The following is a 20,263-nucleotide window of genomic DNA, read 5'->3' as shown; positions in this document are numbered from 1 at the left end:
GAAAGACCAGCCCAGAGAATTTGAACTGTGGGTTGGCCTTCGTATCTTTCACTGACATAAGTAAATTTGCTGATGTAAAATACATCTATGAATCAATGAATCATACTTTGAGTAAACATTTGTCAAAGATGTGTAGATGTGAAAGGGTTTACACACTAAGACTGTCTGCTTTGTCTTACCAGGTAAGACACTTTATTCACATTTAAGTTAAGATTTAACTACATGATGGGATGTATATGTAATCAGCATAAGTAGCTTTGGATTAACATACATCAAATGCTCAAAAAGTGAGATGATGAGACTGATGTAATTCTGAGGCTTTGCCAATATTTTTACATTGCCAAATATCATCAGTTATCATGATAACTGCACTATTTTCTGTGTAGTTTGCTCAACAAGTGTAACATTTGGTTTAATGTCTCACAGCCCCAAGAGGATAGATCCTACTAACTTTAGTTACATTTTAACTTCCCCAGATGTAACTATAACAATTTAATGGTACTGTTTTAAAACAGTCTTATTAGGACTCAACTTTGTGCAAGTAATTAAATTTTAGCTTGCTGACACATTAAACTAAGATAGTGAACTTTAAATAACCTTATTATACCTTTGAAACAAGATGGAGTTAACATAACCACTATGCACTAGCATGTAAGTTGTGCTCTTTGTGTATGCTCATGTCAGTTAGGCATTTACAGTGTTTCTGTGAAGCAGAAAAATAAACCTCACATAGAAACTTCAGAAATAGTTGTAGTTTTAAATTAGTCAGTTAGTTTTTTTACATGTTGTTTTGAGTGTAATAAAAATGTTGAGATAGAACCTTTGGTATAGCAAAAAGGAATTGCTTTTAATAGTTATAAATATAAAGGTAAAACCTAATTAATACATAAAATACAATTACCTAGCAGTGTGTGTATATAAAATAGAATCTTCTCGATAGATGCAGTGTTTCTAGTAAAGATATCTAAACAATGATACTAGCACTTCTGTCTTAACAGGCAAACGAAGGAACCTTGATGATGAAAACATGGGGACTGAAAAGTGCAGCCAGAGTGGAAGTGCCCTTAAGTCCACATTCTATTTAATGGCCACTAAGGGGGCAATAACTGTGGCTGAAAAATGATTGTAGGTTTTATAAACATTTATTGGAAAATGGCTCTCAGTCCTGACTACTATAAAACATTCCTAATGTGTTTATGGGTTTGGTCATTTATTTTGGGTCATATTGAATATTGTGGGTAAATTATAGTGATATTTAAGGTATCAAAAAGTATCATAAGTGGAGACATGACAAAAAATCTTTACAGGACAAAATGATAACAATGGTAAATGAAATTCATTGATACCTCGGTGGCTGGATTACCATCACATTAAAAAGTTAAGGTTATTCAAGTATTCTCTTAATTTTGTTACACAGTCGTTTGCATGTGTATTGTGTGTGTGTATATGTATATATATTACCAAATTTTACAATACACATGGAGCCTGTCAAAAAATGTATAATTTTTCCCTACCAAATTTACGTTTTTTTTTTTTTTTTTTTGTAATACAAAGCAATATACAGTGGGGCAAAAAAGTATTTAGTCAGCCACCGATTGTGCAAGTTCCCCCACTTAAAATGATGACAGAGGTCAGTAATTTGCACCAGAGGTACACTTCAACTGTGAGAGACAGAATGTGAAAAAAAAAAATCCATGAATTCACATGGTAGGATTTGTAAAGAATTTATTCGTAAATCAGGGTGGAAAATAAGTATTTGGTCAATAACAAAAATACAACTCAATACTTTGTAACATAACCTTTGTTGGCAATAACAGAGGTCAAACGTTTACTATAGGTCTTTACCAGGTTTGCACACACAGTAGCTGGTATTTTGGCCCATTCCTCCATGCAGATCTTCTCAAGAGCAGTGATGTTTTGGGGCTGTCGCCGAGCAACACGGACTTTCAACTCCCGCCACAGATTTTCTATGGGGTTGAGGTCTGGAGACTGGCTAGGCCACTCCAGGACTTTCAAATGCTTCTTACGGAGCCACTCCTTTGTTGCCCGGGCGGTGTGTTTTGGATCATTGTCATGTTGGAAGACCCAGCCTCGTTTCATCTTCAAAGTTCTCACTGATGGAAGGAGGTTTTGGCTCAAAATCTCACGATACTTGGCCCCATTCATTCTGTCCTTAACACGGATCAGTCGTCCTGTCCCCTTGGCAGAAAAACAGCCCCATAGCATGATGTTTCCACCCCCATGCTTCACAGTAGGTATGGTGTTCTTGGGATGCAACTCAGTATTCTTCTTCCTCCAAACACGACGAGTTGAGTTTATACCAAAAAGTTCTACTTTGGTTTCATCTGACCACATGACATTCTCCCAATCCTCTGCTGTATCATCCATGTGCTCTCTGGCAAACTTCAGACGGGCCTGGACATGCACTGGCTTCAGCAGCGGAACACGTCTGGCACTGCGGGATTTGATTCCCTGCCGTTGTAGTGTGTTACTGATGGTGACCTTTGTTACTTTGGTCCCAGCTCTCTGCAGGTCATTCACCAGGTCCCCCCGTGTGGTTCTGGGATCTTTGCTCACCGTTCTCATGATCATTTTGACCCCACGGGATGAGATCTTGCGTGGAGCCCCAGATCGAGGGAGATTATCAGTGGTCTTGTATGTCTTCCATTTTCTGATGATTGCTCCCACAGTTGATTTTTTCACACCAAGCTGCTTGCCTATTGTAGATTCACTCTTCCCAGTCTGGTGCAGGTCTACAATTCTTTTCCTGGTGTCCTTCGAAAGCTCTTTGGTCTTGGCCATGGCGGAGTTTGGAGTCTGACTGGTTGAGGCTGTGGACAGGTGTCTTTTATACAGATGATGAGGTCAAACAGGTGCCATTCATACAGGTAACGAGTGGGGGACAGAAAAGCTTCTTACAGAAGACGTTACAGGTCTGTGAGAGCCAGGGATTTTCCTTGTTTGAGGTGACCAAATACTTATTTTCCACCCTGATTTACGAATAAATTCTTTACAAATCCTACCATGTGAATTCATGGATTTCTTTTTCACATTCTGTCTCTCACAGTTGAAGTGTACCTCTGGTGCAAATTACTGACCTCTGTCATCATTTTAAGTGGGGGAACTTGCACAATCGGTGGCTGACTAAATACTTTTTTGCCCCACTGTACTTCTCCATGTTGAAAATATTACAGGGTAATTTGTTCTCTTTGCAGTAGCATATTTAAAGGAAACCATGCAAAACTTAAAATTAACATCAGCCAACAGTCATCTAAACACATTAAACACACGATTGCCTTGATGCTACAAGTCTTACGGCAAACAGGGGTAGAACAGCAGGGATCTGATGGATCAGTTTGGTTGATGAGGACAAATCCATCATCAGAGCATTCTCTTATGTTTGGTTTTGGGCACTCCTTAGGTTTGCAAGTCACAGTCTTTGTGGATTCTTCACAGGTGCACTTCTGGCATTTGAGCTCAAATCTTTCATTGAACTGAAAGTCATATAGAAAGTAATATATAATACTGTGGTTTCATGTAATATGTCACATTTGTCTCTTGCAGCTAAGTAAAGGTTAGGATTTTAACTGAACATGAAATTAAGACTTTGCTCACCTCACGAGAATTACCCTCAGGATCAAGACATCCTGTTGAAACAAAAATGATTTAATCTTAATTGTAATTAATTCCAAACATAATCATTCATTCACTGCATGCAGTAAAGCGATTTCTTATATTACAAGTTACTTAGAATTTCCTCCATACGTATAGATCCACACATATAGATCACAAGCATCACAATGTGTATTCACTGAAATGATACAACCCGGGCAATTATACCAAACTTACCACATGTTTTCACACATATGTTGGACTGTCTGCTGAAAAGTTTCATTCCATCAGGACAAAAACAGCCCTCAGCAGTAAAGTTCATGGTGGGTTCGTAAGAGCTAAAATATTCAGACAGTGAGAAAAAGCATTAGCCCTTTTGACTATAATGGATTTTCAAGGCAAATATCACAAACTGTTTCCCATTGCTGGGAGGACCAAAACAAAAAACAAAAAACCACATGGCAGGGCTCCAGTTTGATCTATTAGTTGCACCAGAAAAAATGTGACCAACAATCAGGCAATTCTAAATTTGGCAAATCTGAACACTAGAATTTCACCAGCTTAAAAAAAATAGAATAAATAACTCATACTGTGACCCCTCCCAGTTGTACCAGAACTGAACATGTGCAAGTGACATCTGCATGTTTTTGCATATCTTTAAAGTTGTCCGATCCTTCATGATAGTTAACAGGTCTGACAGCAGTTTAGGATAGCCTATCGGGTGTTTTTCTCTCTGCATTTGTTTTTCACTGCAAGTGTAAAGTATTTACTAAAATATTTATACACTAAATTGCAACATTGTATGTGAAACCTCACTGTCACAGCAACTATGGAATTTGTACACCTTTGAAAATCTATAAATACAATATAGAGGCATGAGCAGTTTTACTGGTTGATTTGAGCCCCACATAATAAAGGTTCTTCTTTTTGTTTATTATCCTTCAGTCATGTTAGCCATCTCTAGACCCAACAGTCTTAGCTAATTATAGGCCAATCTTCAACATTCCTTTCATATCAAAAAATCCTTGAAAGAGTAGTTGTCAAACAGCTAACAGATCATCTGCAGAGGAGTGGTTTATTTGAAGAGTTTCAGTCAGGTTTCAGAGCTCATCACAGCACAGAAACAGCTTTAGTGAAGGTTACAAATGATCTTCTTATGGCCTCTGACAGTGGACTCATCTCTGTGCTTGTCCTGCTAGACCTTAGTGCAGCGTTCGATACTGTTGACCATAATATCCTATTAGAGCGATTAGAACATGCTGTAGGTATTACAGGTACTGTGCTGCAGTGGTTTGTATCATATCTATCTAATAGATTCCAATTTGTACATGTAAATGGAGAGTCCTCTTCACACACTGAGGTCAATTATGGTGTTCCACAGGGCTCAGTGCTAGGACCAATTCGGTTAACATTATACATGCTTCCCTTAGGCAGTAACATTAGAAAACATAGCATACATTTTCACTGCTATGCAGATGACACCCAACTCTGTCCATGAAGCCAGATAACACACACCAATTAGTTAAACTGCAGGAATATCTTAAAGACATAAAGACCTGGATGGCCGCTAACTTTCTGCTTCTTAATTCGGATAGAACTGAGGTTATTTTACTCGGAGCTGAAAATCTTAGAAATATGGTATCTAACCAGATTCTTACTCTGGATGACATTACCTTGGCCTCCAGTAACACTGTGAGGAACCTTGGAGTCATTTTTGACCAGGACATGTCCTTCAACGCATATATTAAACAGATATGTAAGACTGCTTTCTTCCATTTCCGCAACATCTCTAAAGTTAGAAATATCCTGTCTCAGAGTGACGCTGAAAAACTAGTTCAAGCATTTATTACTTCCAGGCTGGACTACTGTAATTCATTATTATCAGGATGTCCTACAAACTCGCTGCAGTCAGTACTCTTGCTGCAGCAAGAGCATATTTCTCCGGTTTTGGCTTCCCTTCATTGGCTTCCTGTTAAATCCAGAATTGAATTCAAAATCCTGCTACTCACATACAAGTTCTTGAATAATCAGGCCCCATCTTATCTTAATGACCTTGTAGTACCATATCACCCTATTAGAGCACTTAGCTATCGCACCGCAGGCCTGCTTGTTGTTCCTAGAGTATTTAAAAGTAGAATGGGAGGGAGAGCCTTCAGTTTTCAGGCCCCTCTTCTGTGGAACTAGCTTCCAGTTTGGATTCGGGAGACAGACACTATCTCTACTTTCAAGATTAGGCTTAAAACATTCCTTTTTGCTAAAGCATATAATTAGGGCTGGACCAGGTGACCCTGAATCCTCCCTTAGTTGTGCTGCAATAGACGTAGGCTGCCGCGGGATTCCCATGATGCATTGAGTTTTTTTCTTTCCAGTCACCTTTCTCACTCAGTATGTGTTAATAGACCTCTCTGCATTGAATCATATCTGTTATTAACCTCTGTCTCTCTTCCACAGCATGTCTTTATCCTGTTTTTCTTCTCTCACCCCAACCAATCGCAGCAGATGGCCGCCCCTCCCTGAGCCTGGTTCTGCCAGAGGTTTCTTCCTGTTAAAAGGGAGTTTTTCCTTCCCACTGTCGCCAAACTGCTTGCTCATAGGGGGTCATATGATTGTTGGGTTTTTCTCTGTACCTATGAAGTGCCTTGAGGCAACTTTTGTTGTGATTTGGCGCTATATAAATAAAATTGAATTGAATGTTGTAATACAAATATGTTTACATCTCCATCTTACATTCATGTAACCTCACTGTGTGTAGCATAACATTATTTAAAATGGCATCACAGTGTTTATTATCCTCTGATTAAGAGCAGCGTTGCTCAAAATGTGACAGCTTTTTGCTTCCTTTTGCTAGCTTCTGCCCATTTTTGTGTGGATCTGCCTGTAGTTTCTTAGTTAGTTTAGGTAATATAAAAAGGCAAAAAAAGGTCTGATGACTCAGTGAATAAAAAAAGTTAAGCTGAAGACCATGCCACAAGCAAAAAGCAATCAGTGATAGCAGTAACCTAAAAGCGCTGCATCATTCAAACACATTAGTGTGTCAATCACACTATGAGAAGACTAAATTCAACCTGGAAAGCTGTTCCCAATCTAATGTACCCTATATATTTAAACTAAGGGGTCTTTAATAAATGTATAAAATGCATGAATAAATACATATATTTAGTGGCAGAGTGTTGTTTTTGCTTAACTGCAAGAGGAGAAGTGAAGCAGAGTGATTTAGGGAACAGTGTCAGTTCGGATTTGACTGGCACAAATTTACTAATCATGCCAGTCTTTGTAGTTGACTTATGAGGAAATAACTTGTTAGGTGGCTGCTAGGAAGCACAATGATATACGATGATGACATACCATGCATAATTAATGCCTTAATTTAATATCTATAAATGAAATTTTACTTTTTGTCCCTTCCACAATTTCCTGCTTACTGTGTCAAATGTTTAACTGCTCCTCAACCTCCTTTAATAATGACAATACTTGTAATAAGTGTAGCTAGACAGGCCCCTGAAAGTAGTTTAATCACTATTAGCTTTCCTCCAACAGATTGTCCAGAGGAGTTGAGAAAACAGGACAACCCATTTACGTTTCAAATCATTTTACCTCACTTGGAAACAAACCTTTTGACAAACAGAAGACAGAGATACCTTGAAACCATAGTCTATTGTCTTCCAGGGGCCAAACTGAAGAAACGCTGAAACTAAGGATAAACACTGATTTTGTAAAATGATAATTCATGGCAACATTCATGTTTAAATTTACAATTATGGATCATATAGCAGTGGGAATATATTTCATTATTTCATTATTGGGAATATATTTCATTATTGCAGATGTATTTCTGAAGGAGTTGTAAAATTATAGCATATAATTCCTCCACTTCTTCAGTGCCATGTGCTAACCCAGTGCAAAGCAGCTACCTAAATTCCTCTCACAGAGGCCCATTATCTTGTTAGTGATTTTATGTCTTCACTGTATTATTATTATATTATATTATGATAGCTTTGGGAGAAAAAGCTCAATTTTTCAGTGCATTCATCAGAATCTCTAGTCTGGCTGCTTTTTTTTGTATAATTTGTAGAGTAATACAAACTGAACGAGCGGAAAAATGTAGCTTAGTTATGAATGCTTCCTAGTTTTCACTTAGCTCAATACTGCTTTTAAAGTTCTGATTTTTTAAAAAAAAGGATTGATTCCACTAATGTTAATGTTAGCTCGGTTATTTTGCGGGTTCTGTTTACTAGTGTCGGGTGGCCAGTGTACCAGATGTTGCATTTAATTTAGCCCTCATTTTATTTACAATCCTTCATAATAAGACAGGAAATGTGAAAAGGTATAAGGACATAATGGTACTCCAAACATCAAATGACAGAAATTTGATATCGACCTTTGAATCATAAAGTCCCAGAATATTGAATAATGAATATTGAAGTTCTGATGTTCAGTTTAGAGTGCCTCCTGAGTTTTTTTTTTAAAAGTTCTAGTTCCTAGACCTTGTTTAATAATTTAGTTTCCTCTGATTTCCAGTCTTTTGGTCTTTTTTCTTCACTGTTTCATGTCCCACATATAGTTTTGTCCTTATGTTTATTTCCCTGTTCCCCAGTCATGTCTCTGTTTTTCTCCCTCCCTCTGTTTCCTATGTTCAGTCTGCATCTTAGTGTGTGCCTCATGTTTGCTGCTTTATTTGACCATCTCGCATCCTGTGTTTAGTGTACTCAGTTTTGCTTCTTCCCTGCCTTGTTGTGTCTGATTAGTCACAGCTGTATTTCCCTCCTCTGTCTCATTCCCTTGTTATCCTTTGCGTATTTAGGTCCTCTGTTTCCCTCTGTCCATTGTCATGTCTTCCCTAATTGTGCTGTGCATATTTCCACCATGCTCCTCATTTCCCTCGTCACTCACTGTTCCTACTTTTAGTTTCTAACTTGTTGTTTCCAGTTCCAGTTTCTTAGTTCCTAGTTTGAAGTCTCCCAGTCTGTTTTTTTTTCTCGGTTTTAGTGTACAAATTGTTTACAGCAAAAAAAGCTGCCTCTTTTTGTTATCTGTGTTTGAGTTCTGCAATTGGGTCCTCATCCTATGGAGGACCACAAGAGCCACGTGCATCGAAATAAAAAATCCTGTGCTTAATTAATGAATTGTAGAATAAAATCTGCATTTGTAAATTCATTTTTGAATTCCAATTTAATAAACTGATTAAACTTAAACTTTTAAAATGCTTTTTAAGTCTTCATTTCAAAAAACATTTTCAAATTGCACTTTAATAAACTTCATTTCAAAAACCTTTTTCGAATTGCACTTTAATAAACTTCATTTCAAAAACCTTTTTCGAATTGCACTTTAATAAACTGCATTTCAAAAACCTTTTTCGAATTGCACTTTAATAAACTCATTTCAAAAACCTTTTTCGAATTGCATTTTAATAAACTGCATTTCAAAAACCTTTTTCGAATTGCACTTTAATAAACTGCATTTCAAAAACCTTTTTCGAATTGCACTTTAATAAACTGCATTTCAAAATTCATTTCCCTTTCCTGTTCGCTCAGGGATTAACATGTGGATTAGCAATTGGATTAGCAGTTGGATTAACAACTTCATTTTAAAAATCCTGCTGCTATTCAAATTAGCCACGCCGTGGGATGTAAGGAGCTCTCTGATTGGTTGGTCAGACACAGGCAGTCTGCCAGCCTGGATTTTTCTAGCTCATAGCTTCGCCCTGCTAAGAAGCGTGTGTGCTTGTACAAAGGCCGTTCAGCCTCGGGATTTACACTCGGCTCGACATGGATATGTGAAGAATGAAGGGACCCTGCGAGCCCAACCTCTGACTGAGTGCCTGTTTACAAAGTCTGACCACCTGTGAAGGTAACGTGCTAACGTGGCTAACGCTAGCATCACCGCACATAGCCTCCTTATTTTAAGGACATCTTAGTTTATGAAAGTTTTACGTCGCAGCTGTACGAGCTAGCTATGTGTTTTGTAAGCTGCTGTGCTCTTCACAAATAAAGCTGGAAGCAGCTCAGACTATTAGAACCAGCACTGAGGCCTGTTACATTTATACAGTGTTAGAGCAAGGCTGCAGCCTATAGCCTTTAAACTAGCGATTAAAATGCTGACAGTAAACTCGTCAGTCCAGATGTTACCACATTACTTTGTGATACTTGTGAGTTAAAACAACTGAGACAGGCTGATTAAAATAACAGCTTTCAGTTCTCTCATTCAGCATATAAAGACTGGGGATCACACTACTGATTTCAGTTCATTTAATATGTGAGTGCACAGATTCATTCTCAACTGGACATAAACATGATCAAAGGTTGTATATATGATAAATTCATCAAATCCCAGCCTGTAACACAGTGCGCTGAATCTTAGCGTTGAATGTCCAGTATATTCTAATCAGTGCAATCTAAGCATTCACTGAACCTACAGTATCTACACCTGTGTGGTAAAGCTACAGATAATGAAATTTTATTATTAATACAATATACATCATGAGAAACGAAAGCTGAAATTGATTCAGTTTAGTACTTTTCTCTGTATGCTCTGTGATATATACTGTAAATGATTTTCACAGAGGTCTTAAAGTACTTAAATCACTGCTGATAGTCTGGTTGTTTATATTTTCACATTTTTGTGTCTGTAGGGCTGTTTGATGACAATTTGGACTCCTCTGGGAGATGAGGACACACCCACATCTGTTCCATACTGCAGCCATTGAAGGTGTTACAGCTCTGAGTCAGCTTTGGGCCATCAGACGCACACACTGGAAAACCAGCACCGGGACTTCATGCAGGAGAGACGGCCTCAGTGATTTAGGTTCATAAGCAAGTTCAAACATTTCTGGCCTCTTATCACTTAGATTTCTTAATCTTAAAAGTGAATGCATTTAAAGCAGGAACTGCACACCTAGCCATCAGAAGTTTGGCAGCATGAGTACTGTAAAGTTTTGTAGGGTCCTTGTTAAAAATTCCACAAGCACCACACCACATTTGTCATATAAAGTTCCATTTTTTACAGTACATTGTTGAAATTATAAACTATATATTCTAGTTATCCACATGTCAGTAATTTTTGAGTAAATGGATGTCAGTGATAAATCAGTGGTGATTCACCTGCAAATGTTTTTAACAAACTTTGTTTTTTGTAGAATTCAACAGCAGCTGTGGAGAGATGCATTTGAATATCTTCTGGTTCCACTTCTCCTTACCTGGAAGCTGAGCATTGCTGATTTCTGACAAGGACACACACCTCAGCGCTTATCATGGGTGTTACATCCTCCGTGCAGCAATTCCAGAGAAAACAAGAGAGCAACAACCACTCATTAAGACCAGCCAGAAATCTGTCCCTTTCTGGCAGCTGTGGAAACTTCCAATAAGAAAGTTTGTATTCTTAGAACAATGCTGGATCATGTGTGATGTGTCATCATATGAGGATATTACATTTTGACTTAATTCTGCTCAATCTGTTTTGATCGTTGATCCAGTATTTCAGCTTTGTGTTGTGCTGCAAGTTTAAAACCCATTGTCCTCATGAGCACAGCATCTAACAACTCTCCTTAAAAAAGTCGATTGACTTTAACTGGACACAATGGTTTCCAGTGGGAGATACATTCATCACTCATCCGTGACACTGGAGAAGTCACCTGAGTGAGTGATAAAACAATTTTCCATGGAAAATCCAGAGGGACAAAACTTTGTTTCTTTGGGCTCTATTTCAGCTCTAGCAGCATCTCTCAGAAGAAAACTGTTTTCCCAATAATCAGATGAAAAGATTGAACCAGGTGGTATTCTCTGGAGTAAGACAAAGACTGAACTCAAACAGTGAATTGACATTAGACTGGAAGGATGAATAGAAATACTGCTGAAGCTGAATGATTCATTCATATGATTTTTTTTTTCTCCAATTCACCAGGTCTGTATAGTTCAGTATGACTGTGGTACATGATACAAAATAAATACAGAAGAATAAAACCTTTGTGAATAACTTTACTCTTCTTAAAAATAACTCATAAAACAAGTAAAAGTACAAATGTGTACAAAGTTAGAGACTTCCTCACTAAGATTTTAATTGTGTGTTAAAGAGAAAGAGATTAGGAGGTAAAGTAGAGGATGCAGAGTCCATCATCACTGAGGCCGTCTCTCCTGCATGAAGTCCAGGTGCTGGTTTTCCAGTGTGTGCGTCTGATGGCCCAAAGCTGACTCAGAGCCATAACACCATCAATGGCTGCAGTACGGAACAGGTGTGGGTGTGTCCTCATCTCCCAGAGGAGTCCAAATTGTCATCAAACAGCCCTACAGACACAAAAATGTGAAAATATAAACAACCAGACTATCAGCAGTGATTTAAGTACTTTAAGACCTCTGTGAAAATCATTTACAGTATATATCACAGAATTTAAGGCCTTTATAATCACAGAGCATACAGAGAAAAGTACTAAACTGAATCAATTTCAGCTTTCGTTTCTCATGATGTATATTGTATTAATAATAAAATTTCATTATCTGTAGCTTTACCACACAGGTGTAGATACTGTAGGTTCAGTGAATGCTTAGATTGCACTGATTAGAATATACTGGACATTCAACGCTAAAATTCAGCGCACTGTTACAGGCTGGGATTTGATGAATTCATCATATATACAACCTTTGATCATCGTTTACATCCAGTTGAGAATGAATCTGTGCACTCACATATTAAATGAACTGAAATCAGTAGTGTGATCCCCAGTCTTTATATGCTGAATGAGAGAACTGAAAGCTGTTATTTTAATCAGCCTGTCTCAGTTGTTTTAACTCACAAGTATCACAAAGTAATGTGGTAACATCTGGACTGACGAGTTTACTGTCAGCATTTTAATCGCTAGTTTAAAGGCTATAGGCTGCAGCCTTGCTCTAACACTGTATAAATGTAACAGGCCTCAGTGCTGGTTCTAATAGTCTGAGCTGCTTCCAGCTTTATTTGTGAAGAGCACAGCAGCTTACAAAACACGTAGCTAGCTCGTACAGCTGCGACGTAAAACTTTCATAAACTAAGATGTCCTTAAAATAAGGAGGCTATGTGCGGTGATGCTAGCGTTAGCCACGTTAGCACGTTACCTTCACAGGTGGTCAGACTTTGTAAACAGGCACTCAGTCAGAGGTTGGGCTCTCCGTTTCGCTGCAGGGTCCCTTCATTCTTCACATATCCATGTCGAGCCGAGTGTAAATTCCGAGGCTGAACGGCCTTTGTACAAGCACACACGCTTCTTAGCAGGGCGAAGCTATGAGCTAGAAAAATCCAGGCTGGCAGACTGCCTGTGTCTGACCCACCAATCAGAGAGCTCCTTACATCCCACGGTGTGGCTAATTTGAATAGCAGCAGGATTTTTAAAATGAAGTTGTTAATTCAACTGCTAATCCAAATGCTAATCCACATGTTAATCCCTGTGTGAACAGGAAAGGGAAATGGATTTTGAAATGCAGTTTATTAAAGTGCAATTCGAAAAAGGTTTTTGAAATGCAGTTTATTAGAGTGCAATTCGAAAAAGGTTTTTGAAATGAAGTTTATTAAAGTGCAATTCGAAAATGTTTTTTGAAATGAAGTTTATTAAAGTGCAATTCGAAAATGTTTTTTGAAATGAAGACTTAAAAAGCATTTTAAAAATCAGTTTATTAAATTGAAATTCAAAAATGAATTTACAAATGCAGATTTTATTCTACAATTCATTAATTAAGCACAGGATTTTTTATTTCGATGCGCGTGGCTCTTGTGGTCCTCCATATCATCCTGCGGCTTACCTCTTGAGCCATAACCACCCTCAAGTACTTGATGTAATCCCTGGTTGCTCCAATCTCTATCCTTAATCAAAATACTTAACTGAAGTTACCTATGGTGTGTTTATCAGAGTGTGAGTGAATGTTAGAAAAGAAAACACTTAGATGCAGAAAAGGAATGTGTGTTTGAATGAGTCATATTTACTTGAGTACTTGAGTACTGAATGCAAGTGTTTTGGATTATTTTATCTGAGCTGAGGACTAAATCTGTTTAAAAAGTCAGAATTCTGACAGGAAATCTGAGTAAGGCCTTGGTTGATGATGGTTTGAATCAGTAACACTGTAAGGAAACTTGGAGTCACTTTGACCAGGAAATGTTTAGAACTACTTTATTGTTCTCGAACCCTTCTTTAGATTTGCTGCAGTAGGAATAGTCTGCTTGTTGGCTTTGCATTATACCACGAGTGTCTCTTGCTCACTGAACTCTTTTCACTCTCTCTGTGTTTATATACCACTCTGCATTTATTAATAGTTTTTATTCATCTCTGACTCTCGTCCACAGCACATCTTTTGTCCTGTCTCCCTCTCTTCACCCCCTAGCTGAATGAGGCAAATGTTGTTTTGCCATAATCCAGCAAAACTACAGAGGGTCTTCTCTGTATAATATTAGGGTCGTTACCTTAAAATTTAAAGTGCCTTGAGGCAAATATTATTTTAGATTTGGTGCTATGTAAATTGAATTGACTATGACCCTACGACCCATTGGAAACTAATACAAATGCTTACATAATTTATTTATTATATTTATTTTATTTATTTTTAAAGCATTTCCTCTAATAAAAACATTCAGGAGTCACTCTGAAATTTGTTTCAGTTTTCAAGATTAAGGATATTTTTCTAATTTGTTGCTTGACACTTTACACACATGCCTTTTTTCCATTACAACTTACTTGTCTTCACAGGTTGGCTGATCTGCAGGACCACAAGGCTCATAAACTTGGTGTGATGGGCAGTGACTGGCTGTTTGTGAAATATAAAAACAAATCTTTTTTTTAATATACATCCTGTTAAACCATTTTGTTAAATAACATGTACCGTAGCCTGTTTTATCTCCTAAATACTATAGGATAACAAAAAAATTCCTCAAACAAGCCAATGAAATTACAATTAAATATTGCAAGCTTTCTTACCACACCACTTTTCTGTTTTAGTGTGGTTCCTCCAGTAAACACAAACTCCAGCACGAGCACAGGCTGCTGCATAAGTTTGCAAACTTGTGCATAGCACTTCTGTTTTGTTAACATTGCTGCTATCAAAAATGCAACCCTTGTAGAAATTATTTGGCGAGATAATAGGATGGCACTTTGCAAAGAGACTGTAAAAAAGAAAAGAAAAATATTTTGTTTTAAATGCAAACAGAATGGAGATAATCTGGCAGAATAGATTGGATAATGTCTACCTGCTATTAAGCAGCTCACAAATGCCTGTTTTGTATAGAGGTGGTGGTTCTTGTGCACTTGTAGGTTTTGTAGGCGGTACCGTGCAATTGCCTTGGCCAATATCTTTTGCAGTCCAGTTGTCAGCCATCGCTGCAAAACTTTCAGCAAGCTGACCTCCAGGCAATATGCAGTCATCGCTCGGGTTATTGTTACATGTTCCTGACAGTAATTATAATACAATTAATATAGAGGTTTACCTCAAACCAAGGGTTAAGCAATGTGGCTACTCGAGAGAGAGAGAGTTCTTACCACAATGACCCTTGGTATTATTGCCGAAGTTTTTATATGGAAGATTAACACTGAAGCCAGTTCCTCCAAATGTAATGACCACTTCTAGTGAAGGGATCTCCAAAACCAAGTCAAATCCTGAATTCATGACTGTAACACCATTTTGTGAATAGGGCAGTTTCAGACGTACTCCATTTTTCAGTGCCTATATCAGAAAACAGTGCCATGAAAAAAAAAGTTGAATACTCAAAATTAACAATGAGTGTTTCTATTTGTTGTTCTCTTATCTTTGAATGACTTTAGGCAAATAAAAATACTGTATAAATACTGTATACAAATACTGTATAACTGCCGGTGCAAGAAAGATCAAAGCAACAATAGAGAATCACTGGTCCTTGCTTTACCTCCAAATTTGATCTTCCAGTAAGGTTATGATTTGTCAAATTGAAAATTTACGATCCATTTAAAATAATTATAGATCGAAGACAGGAAACATCTTCAGTGGAATCAAAAAACACATTATCAATGTAAATCCTTAAGTGATGCCTTGGATTAATTTCTTGCATTAAAACATAAGTGCAGTTTCCTTGATAATTGTAATAGAAGCCATCAAATGTAATGTAATGATGATTGCCCCATCCTTTGCATTCACCTGGAAAAAGAGGGCAAAAAATTAAAATCTGAAATTGATAAAAAAAAAAAAAAAAAACTTATGTCATTGAAAAAAACAAAAACAAAAGCACTAACCAAATTTACAAAAAAAGACTCACAATCACAAGCATAATGTTGACAGCACTGGGACTCGTTATATAGAAGAACTGGTTTCTTTCCATTGCTGCAAGTTATGTTTTCAATGGGTGAACAGTGATGAGGAAGTATTTTAAATGTGTTGTTGCCAAGGGATATGGCCTTAGTGCAGTTGCAAAAAGGATGAGACTCTTGTTCCTGGTACAAATGGGGGGGTGGGGGTGGGGGTGTTGAAAAAACATGATTGCAAAACTAGAAAAAGTATATGGCTGTAAAATTATAAAATAAGGTTCAATCATACCTTTGTAACATGAGTGGTAGAAGATATGGTGGGTTTTGGTGTTCCAGTTATAATCCTAGTATGAGGTGTTGTAGAAGCTGAAATTGTAGTTGGAGTTTCAGCTGTACTTGTAGAATGAATTGGTGTTGTTGATGTAGGAGTAGTAGTTGGAGTTTCAGTTGTAGTTGTAGGATAGGTTGGTGTTGTTGTAGTAAAACCTGTTGTTGTAGTAGGTGTTCCAGGTGTAGTAGAATGAGTCTGTGTTGTTGCAGTAGAACCTGTTGTTGTACTCTGAGTTGTAGTTGTAGAATGAGTTGGTGTTGTTGAAGTAAAACCTGTTGTTGTAGTTGCGATTGTAGTTGTAGAATCAGTTGGTGTTGTAGTCGGTGTTCCACTTGTAGTTGTAGAATGAGTTGGTGTTGTAGTCAGTGTTCCAGTTGTGGTTGTAGAATGAGTTGGTGTTGTTGTAGTCGGGGTTGTAGTTGTAGAATGAGTTTGTGTTGTAGGCGGTGTTCCACTTGTAGTTGTAGAATGAGTTGGTGTTGTAGTCTGTGTTCCAGTTGTGGTTGTAGAATGAGTTGGTGTTGTTTTAGTAAAACCTGTTGTTGTAGTCCAGGTGGTAGTTGTAGAATGAGTTGGTGTTGTAGTCGGTGTTCCACTTGTAGTTGTAGAAGGAGTTGGTGTTGTAGTCTGTGTTCCACTTGTAGTTGTAGAATGAGTTGGTGTTGTTGTAGTAAAACCTGTTGTTGTAGTCCAGCTTGTAGTTGTAGAATGAGTTGGTGTAGTAGTCGGTGTTCCAGTTGTTGTTGTAGAATGAGTTGGTGTTGTTGTAGTCGTTGTTGTAGTTATAGAACGAGTTGGTGTTGTAGTCGGTGTTCCACTTGTAGTTGTAGAATGAGTTGGTGTTGTAGTCGGTGTTCCAGTTGTGGTTGTAGAATGAGTTGGTGTTGTAGTCGGTGTTCCAGTTGTGGTTGTAGAATGAGTTGGTGTTGTTGTAGTAAAACCTGTTGTTGTAGTCCAGGTTGTAGTTGTAGAATGAGTTGGTGTTGTAGTCGGTGTTCCAGTTGTGGTTGTAGAATGAGTTGGTGTTGTTGTAGAAAAACCTGTTGTTGTGGTCGGTGTTCCAGTTGTAGTTGTAGAATGAGTTTGTGTTGTAGTCGGTGTTCCACTTGTAGTTGTAGAATGAGTTGGTGTTGTAGTCGGTGTTCCAATTGTGGTTGTAGAATGGGTTGGTGTTGTTGTAGTAAAACCTGTTGTTGTAGTCGGTGTTCCACTTGTAGTTGTAGAATGAGTTGGTGTAGTAGTCGGTGTTCCAGTTGTTGTTGTAGAATGAGTTGGTGTTGTTGTAGTCGGGGTTGTAGAATGAGTTGATGTTGGTGTTGTATTCGGTGTCCCAATTGTAGTTGTAGAATGAGTTGGTGTTGTAGTCAGTGTTCCACTTGTAGTTGTAGAATGAGTTGGTGTTGTTGTAGTAAAACCTGTTGTTGTAGTCCAGGTTGTAGTTGTAGAATGAGTTGGAGTTGTAGTCGGTGTTCCACTTGTAGTTGTAGAATGAGTTGGTGTTGTAGTCGGTGTTCCAGTTGTGGTTGTAGAATGAGTTGGTGTTGTTGTAGTAAAACCTGTTGTTGTAGTCGGTGTTCAACTTGTAGTTGTAGAATGAGTTGGTGTTGTAGTCGGTGTTCCACTTGTAGTTGTAGAATGAGTTGGTGTTGTAGTCGGTGTCCCAATTGTAGTTGTAGAATGAGTTGGTGTTGTAGCCGGGGTTGTAGTTGTAGAATGAGTTGGTGTTGTTGTAGTAAAACCTGTTGTTGTAGTCCAGGTTGTAGTTGTAGAATGAGTTGGTGTTGTAGTCGGTGTTCCACTTGTAGTCGTAGAATTAGTTGGTGTTGTAGTCGGTGTTCCAGTTGTGGTTGTAGAATGAGTTGGTGTTGTTGTAGTAAAACCTGTTCTTGTAGTCGGTGTTCCACTTGTAGTTGTAGAATGAGTTGGTGTTGTAGTCGGTGTTCCACTTGTAGTTGTAGAATGAGTTGGTGTTGTAGTCGGTGTTCCAGTTGTGGTTGTAGAATGAGTTGGTGTTGTTGTAGTAAAACCTGTTGTTGTAGTCGGTGTTCAACTTGTAGTTGTAGAATGAGTTGGTGTTGTAGTCGGTGTCCCAATTGTAGTTGTAGAATGAGTTGGTGTTGTAGCCGGGGTTGTAGTTGTAGAATGAGTTGGTGTTGTTGTAGTACAACCTGTTGTTGTAGTCCAGGTTGTAGTTGTAGAATGAGTTGGTGTTGTAGTCGGTGTTCCACTTGTAGTCGTAGAATGAGTTGGTGTTGTAGTCGGTGTTCCAGTTGTGGTTGTAGAATGAGTTGGTGTTGTTGTAGTAAAACCTGTTGTTGTAGTCGGTGTTCCACTTGTAGTTGTAGAATGAGTTGGTGTTGTAGTCGGTGTTCCACTTGTAGTTGTAGAATGAGTTGGTGTTGTTGTAGTAAAACCTGTTGTTGTAGTCCAGGTTGTAGTTGTAGAATGAGTTGGTGTTGTAGTCGGTGTTCCAGTTGTGGTTGTAGAATGAGTTGGTGTTGTTGTAGAAAAAACTGTTGTTGTGGTCGGTGTTCCAGTTGTAGTTGTAGAATGAGTTTGTGTTGTAGTCGGTGTTCCACTTGTAGTTGTAGAATGAGTTGGTGTTGTAGTCGGTGTTCCAATTGTGGTTGTAGAATGGGTTGGTGTTGTTGTAGTAAAACCTGTTGTTGTAGTCGGTGTTCCACTTGTAGTTGTAGAATAAGTTGGTGTAGTAGTCGGTGTTCCAGTTGTTGTTGTAGAATGAGTTGGTGTTGTTGTAGTCGGGGTTGTAGAATGAGTTGATGTTGGTGTTGTATTCGGTGTCCCAATTGTAGTTGTAGAATGAGTTGGTGTTGTAGTCGGTGTTCCACTTGTAGTTGTAGAATGAGTTGGTGTTGTTGTAGTAAAACCTGTTGTTGTAGTCCAGGTTGTAGTTGTAGAATGAGTTGGAGTTGTAGTCGGTGTTCCACTTGTAGTTGTAGAATGAGTTGGTGTTGTAGTCGGTGTTCCAGTTGTGGTTGTAGAATGAGTTGGTGTTGTTGTAGTAAAACCTGTTGTTGTAGTCGGTGTTCAACTTGTAGTTGTAGAATGAGTTGGTGTTGTAGTCGGTGTTCCACTTGTAGTTGTAGAATGAGTTGGTGTTGTAGTCGGTGTCCCAATTGTAGTTGTAGAATGAGTTGGTGTTGTAGCCGGGGTTGTAGTTGTAGAATGAGTTGGTGTTGTTGTAGTAAAACCTGTTGTTGTAGTCCAGGTTGTAGTTGTAGAATGAGTTGGTGTTGTAGTCGGTGTTCCACTTGTAGTCGTAGAATTAGTTGGTGTTGTAGTCGGTGTTCCAGTTGTGGTTGTAGAATGAGTTGGTGTTGTTGTAGTAAAACCTGTTGTTGTAGTCGGTGTTCCACTTGTAGTTGTAGAATGAGTTGGTGTTGTAGTCGGTGTTCCACTTGTAGTTGTAGAATGAGTTGGTGTTGTAGTCGGTGTTCCAGTTGTGGTTGTAGAATGAGTTGGTGTTGTTGTAGTAAAACCTGTTGTTGTAGTCGGTGTTCAACTTGTAGTTGTAGAATGAGTTGGTGTTGTAGTCGGTGTCCCAATTGTAGTTGTAGAATGAGTTGGTGTTGTTGTAGTAAAACCTGTTGTTGTAGTCCAGGTTGTAGTTGTAGAATGAGTTGGTGTTGTAGTCGGTGTTCCACTTGTAGTCGTAGAATGAGTTGGTGTTGTAGTCGGTGTTCCAGTTGTGGTTGTAGAATGAGTTGGTGTTGTTGTAGTAAAACCTGTTGTTGTAGTCGGTGTTCCACTTGTAGTTGTAGAATGAGTTGGTGTTGTAGTCGGTGTTCCACTTGTAGTTGTAGAATGAGTTGGTGTTGTTGTAGTAAAACCTGTTGTTGTAGTCCAGGTTGTAGTTGTAGAATGAGTTGGTGTTGTAGTCGGTGTTCCAGTTGTGGTTGTAGAATGAGTTGGTGTTGTTGAAGAAAAACCTGTTGTTGTGGTCGGTGTTCCAGTTGTAGTTGTAGAATGAGTTGGTGTTGTAGTCGGTGTTCCAATTGTGGTTGTAGAATGGGTTGGTGTTGTTGTAGTAAAACCTGTTGTTGTAGTCGGTGTTCCACTTGTAGTTGTAGAATGAG

The 20,263-nt window shown here is 38.4% G+C and overlaps 1 protein-coding gene and 1 long non-coding RNA gene across 2 annotated transcripts; one reads left to right on the top strand and one right to left on the bottom strand.

Annotated features, from left to right (window-relative positions):
- Positions 1 to 3,188: 3,188 nt before the first annotated feature.
- On the bottom strand, positions 3,189 to 17,903 carry LOC146515398 (intestinal mucin-like protein; the record flags this gene model as incomplete). The annotated part of the gene is given in 11 exon segments (XM_085164568.1): positions 3,189 to 3,494; positions 3,616 to 3,647; positions 3,850 to 3,950; positions 14,300 to 14,369; positions 14,540 to 14,724; positions 14,809 to 15,007; positions 15,098 to 15,281; positions 15,481 to 15,728; positions 15,847 to 16,021; positions 16,125 to 17,188; positions 17,849 to 17,903. Coding segments are annotated over 11 exon segments (2,619 nt in total), but the record flags the coding sequence as incomplete, so codon positions are not given.
- Positions 9,049 to 10,650, top strand: LOC146515399 (uncharacterized). The gene is made up of 2 exons (XR_014875093.1): positions 9,049 to 9,459; positions 10,241 to 10,650. It is a non-coding gene; the product is annotated as an uncharacterized LOC146515399 (long non-coding RNA).
- Positions 17,904 to 20,263: the final 2,360 nt, after the last annotated feature.

The sequence above is a fragment of the Neolamprologus multifasciatus genome, chromosome 7 (genome assembly GCF_963576455.1).
Source record: "Neolamprologus multifasciatus chromosome 7, fNeoMul1.2, whole genome shotgun sequence".
Taxonomy (NCBI): Eukaryota; Metazoa; Chordata; class Actinopteri; order Cichliformes; family Cichlidae; genus Neolamprologus; species Neolamprologus multifasciatus.
This window is presented reverse-complemented; position numbering and strand designations above follow the sequence as displayed.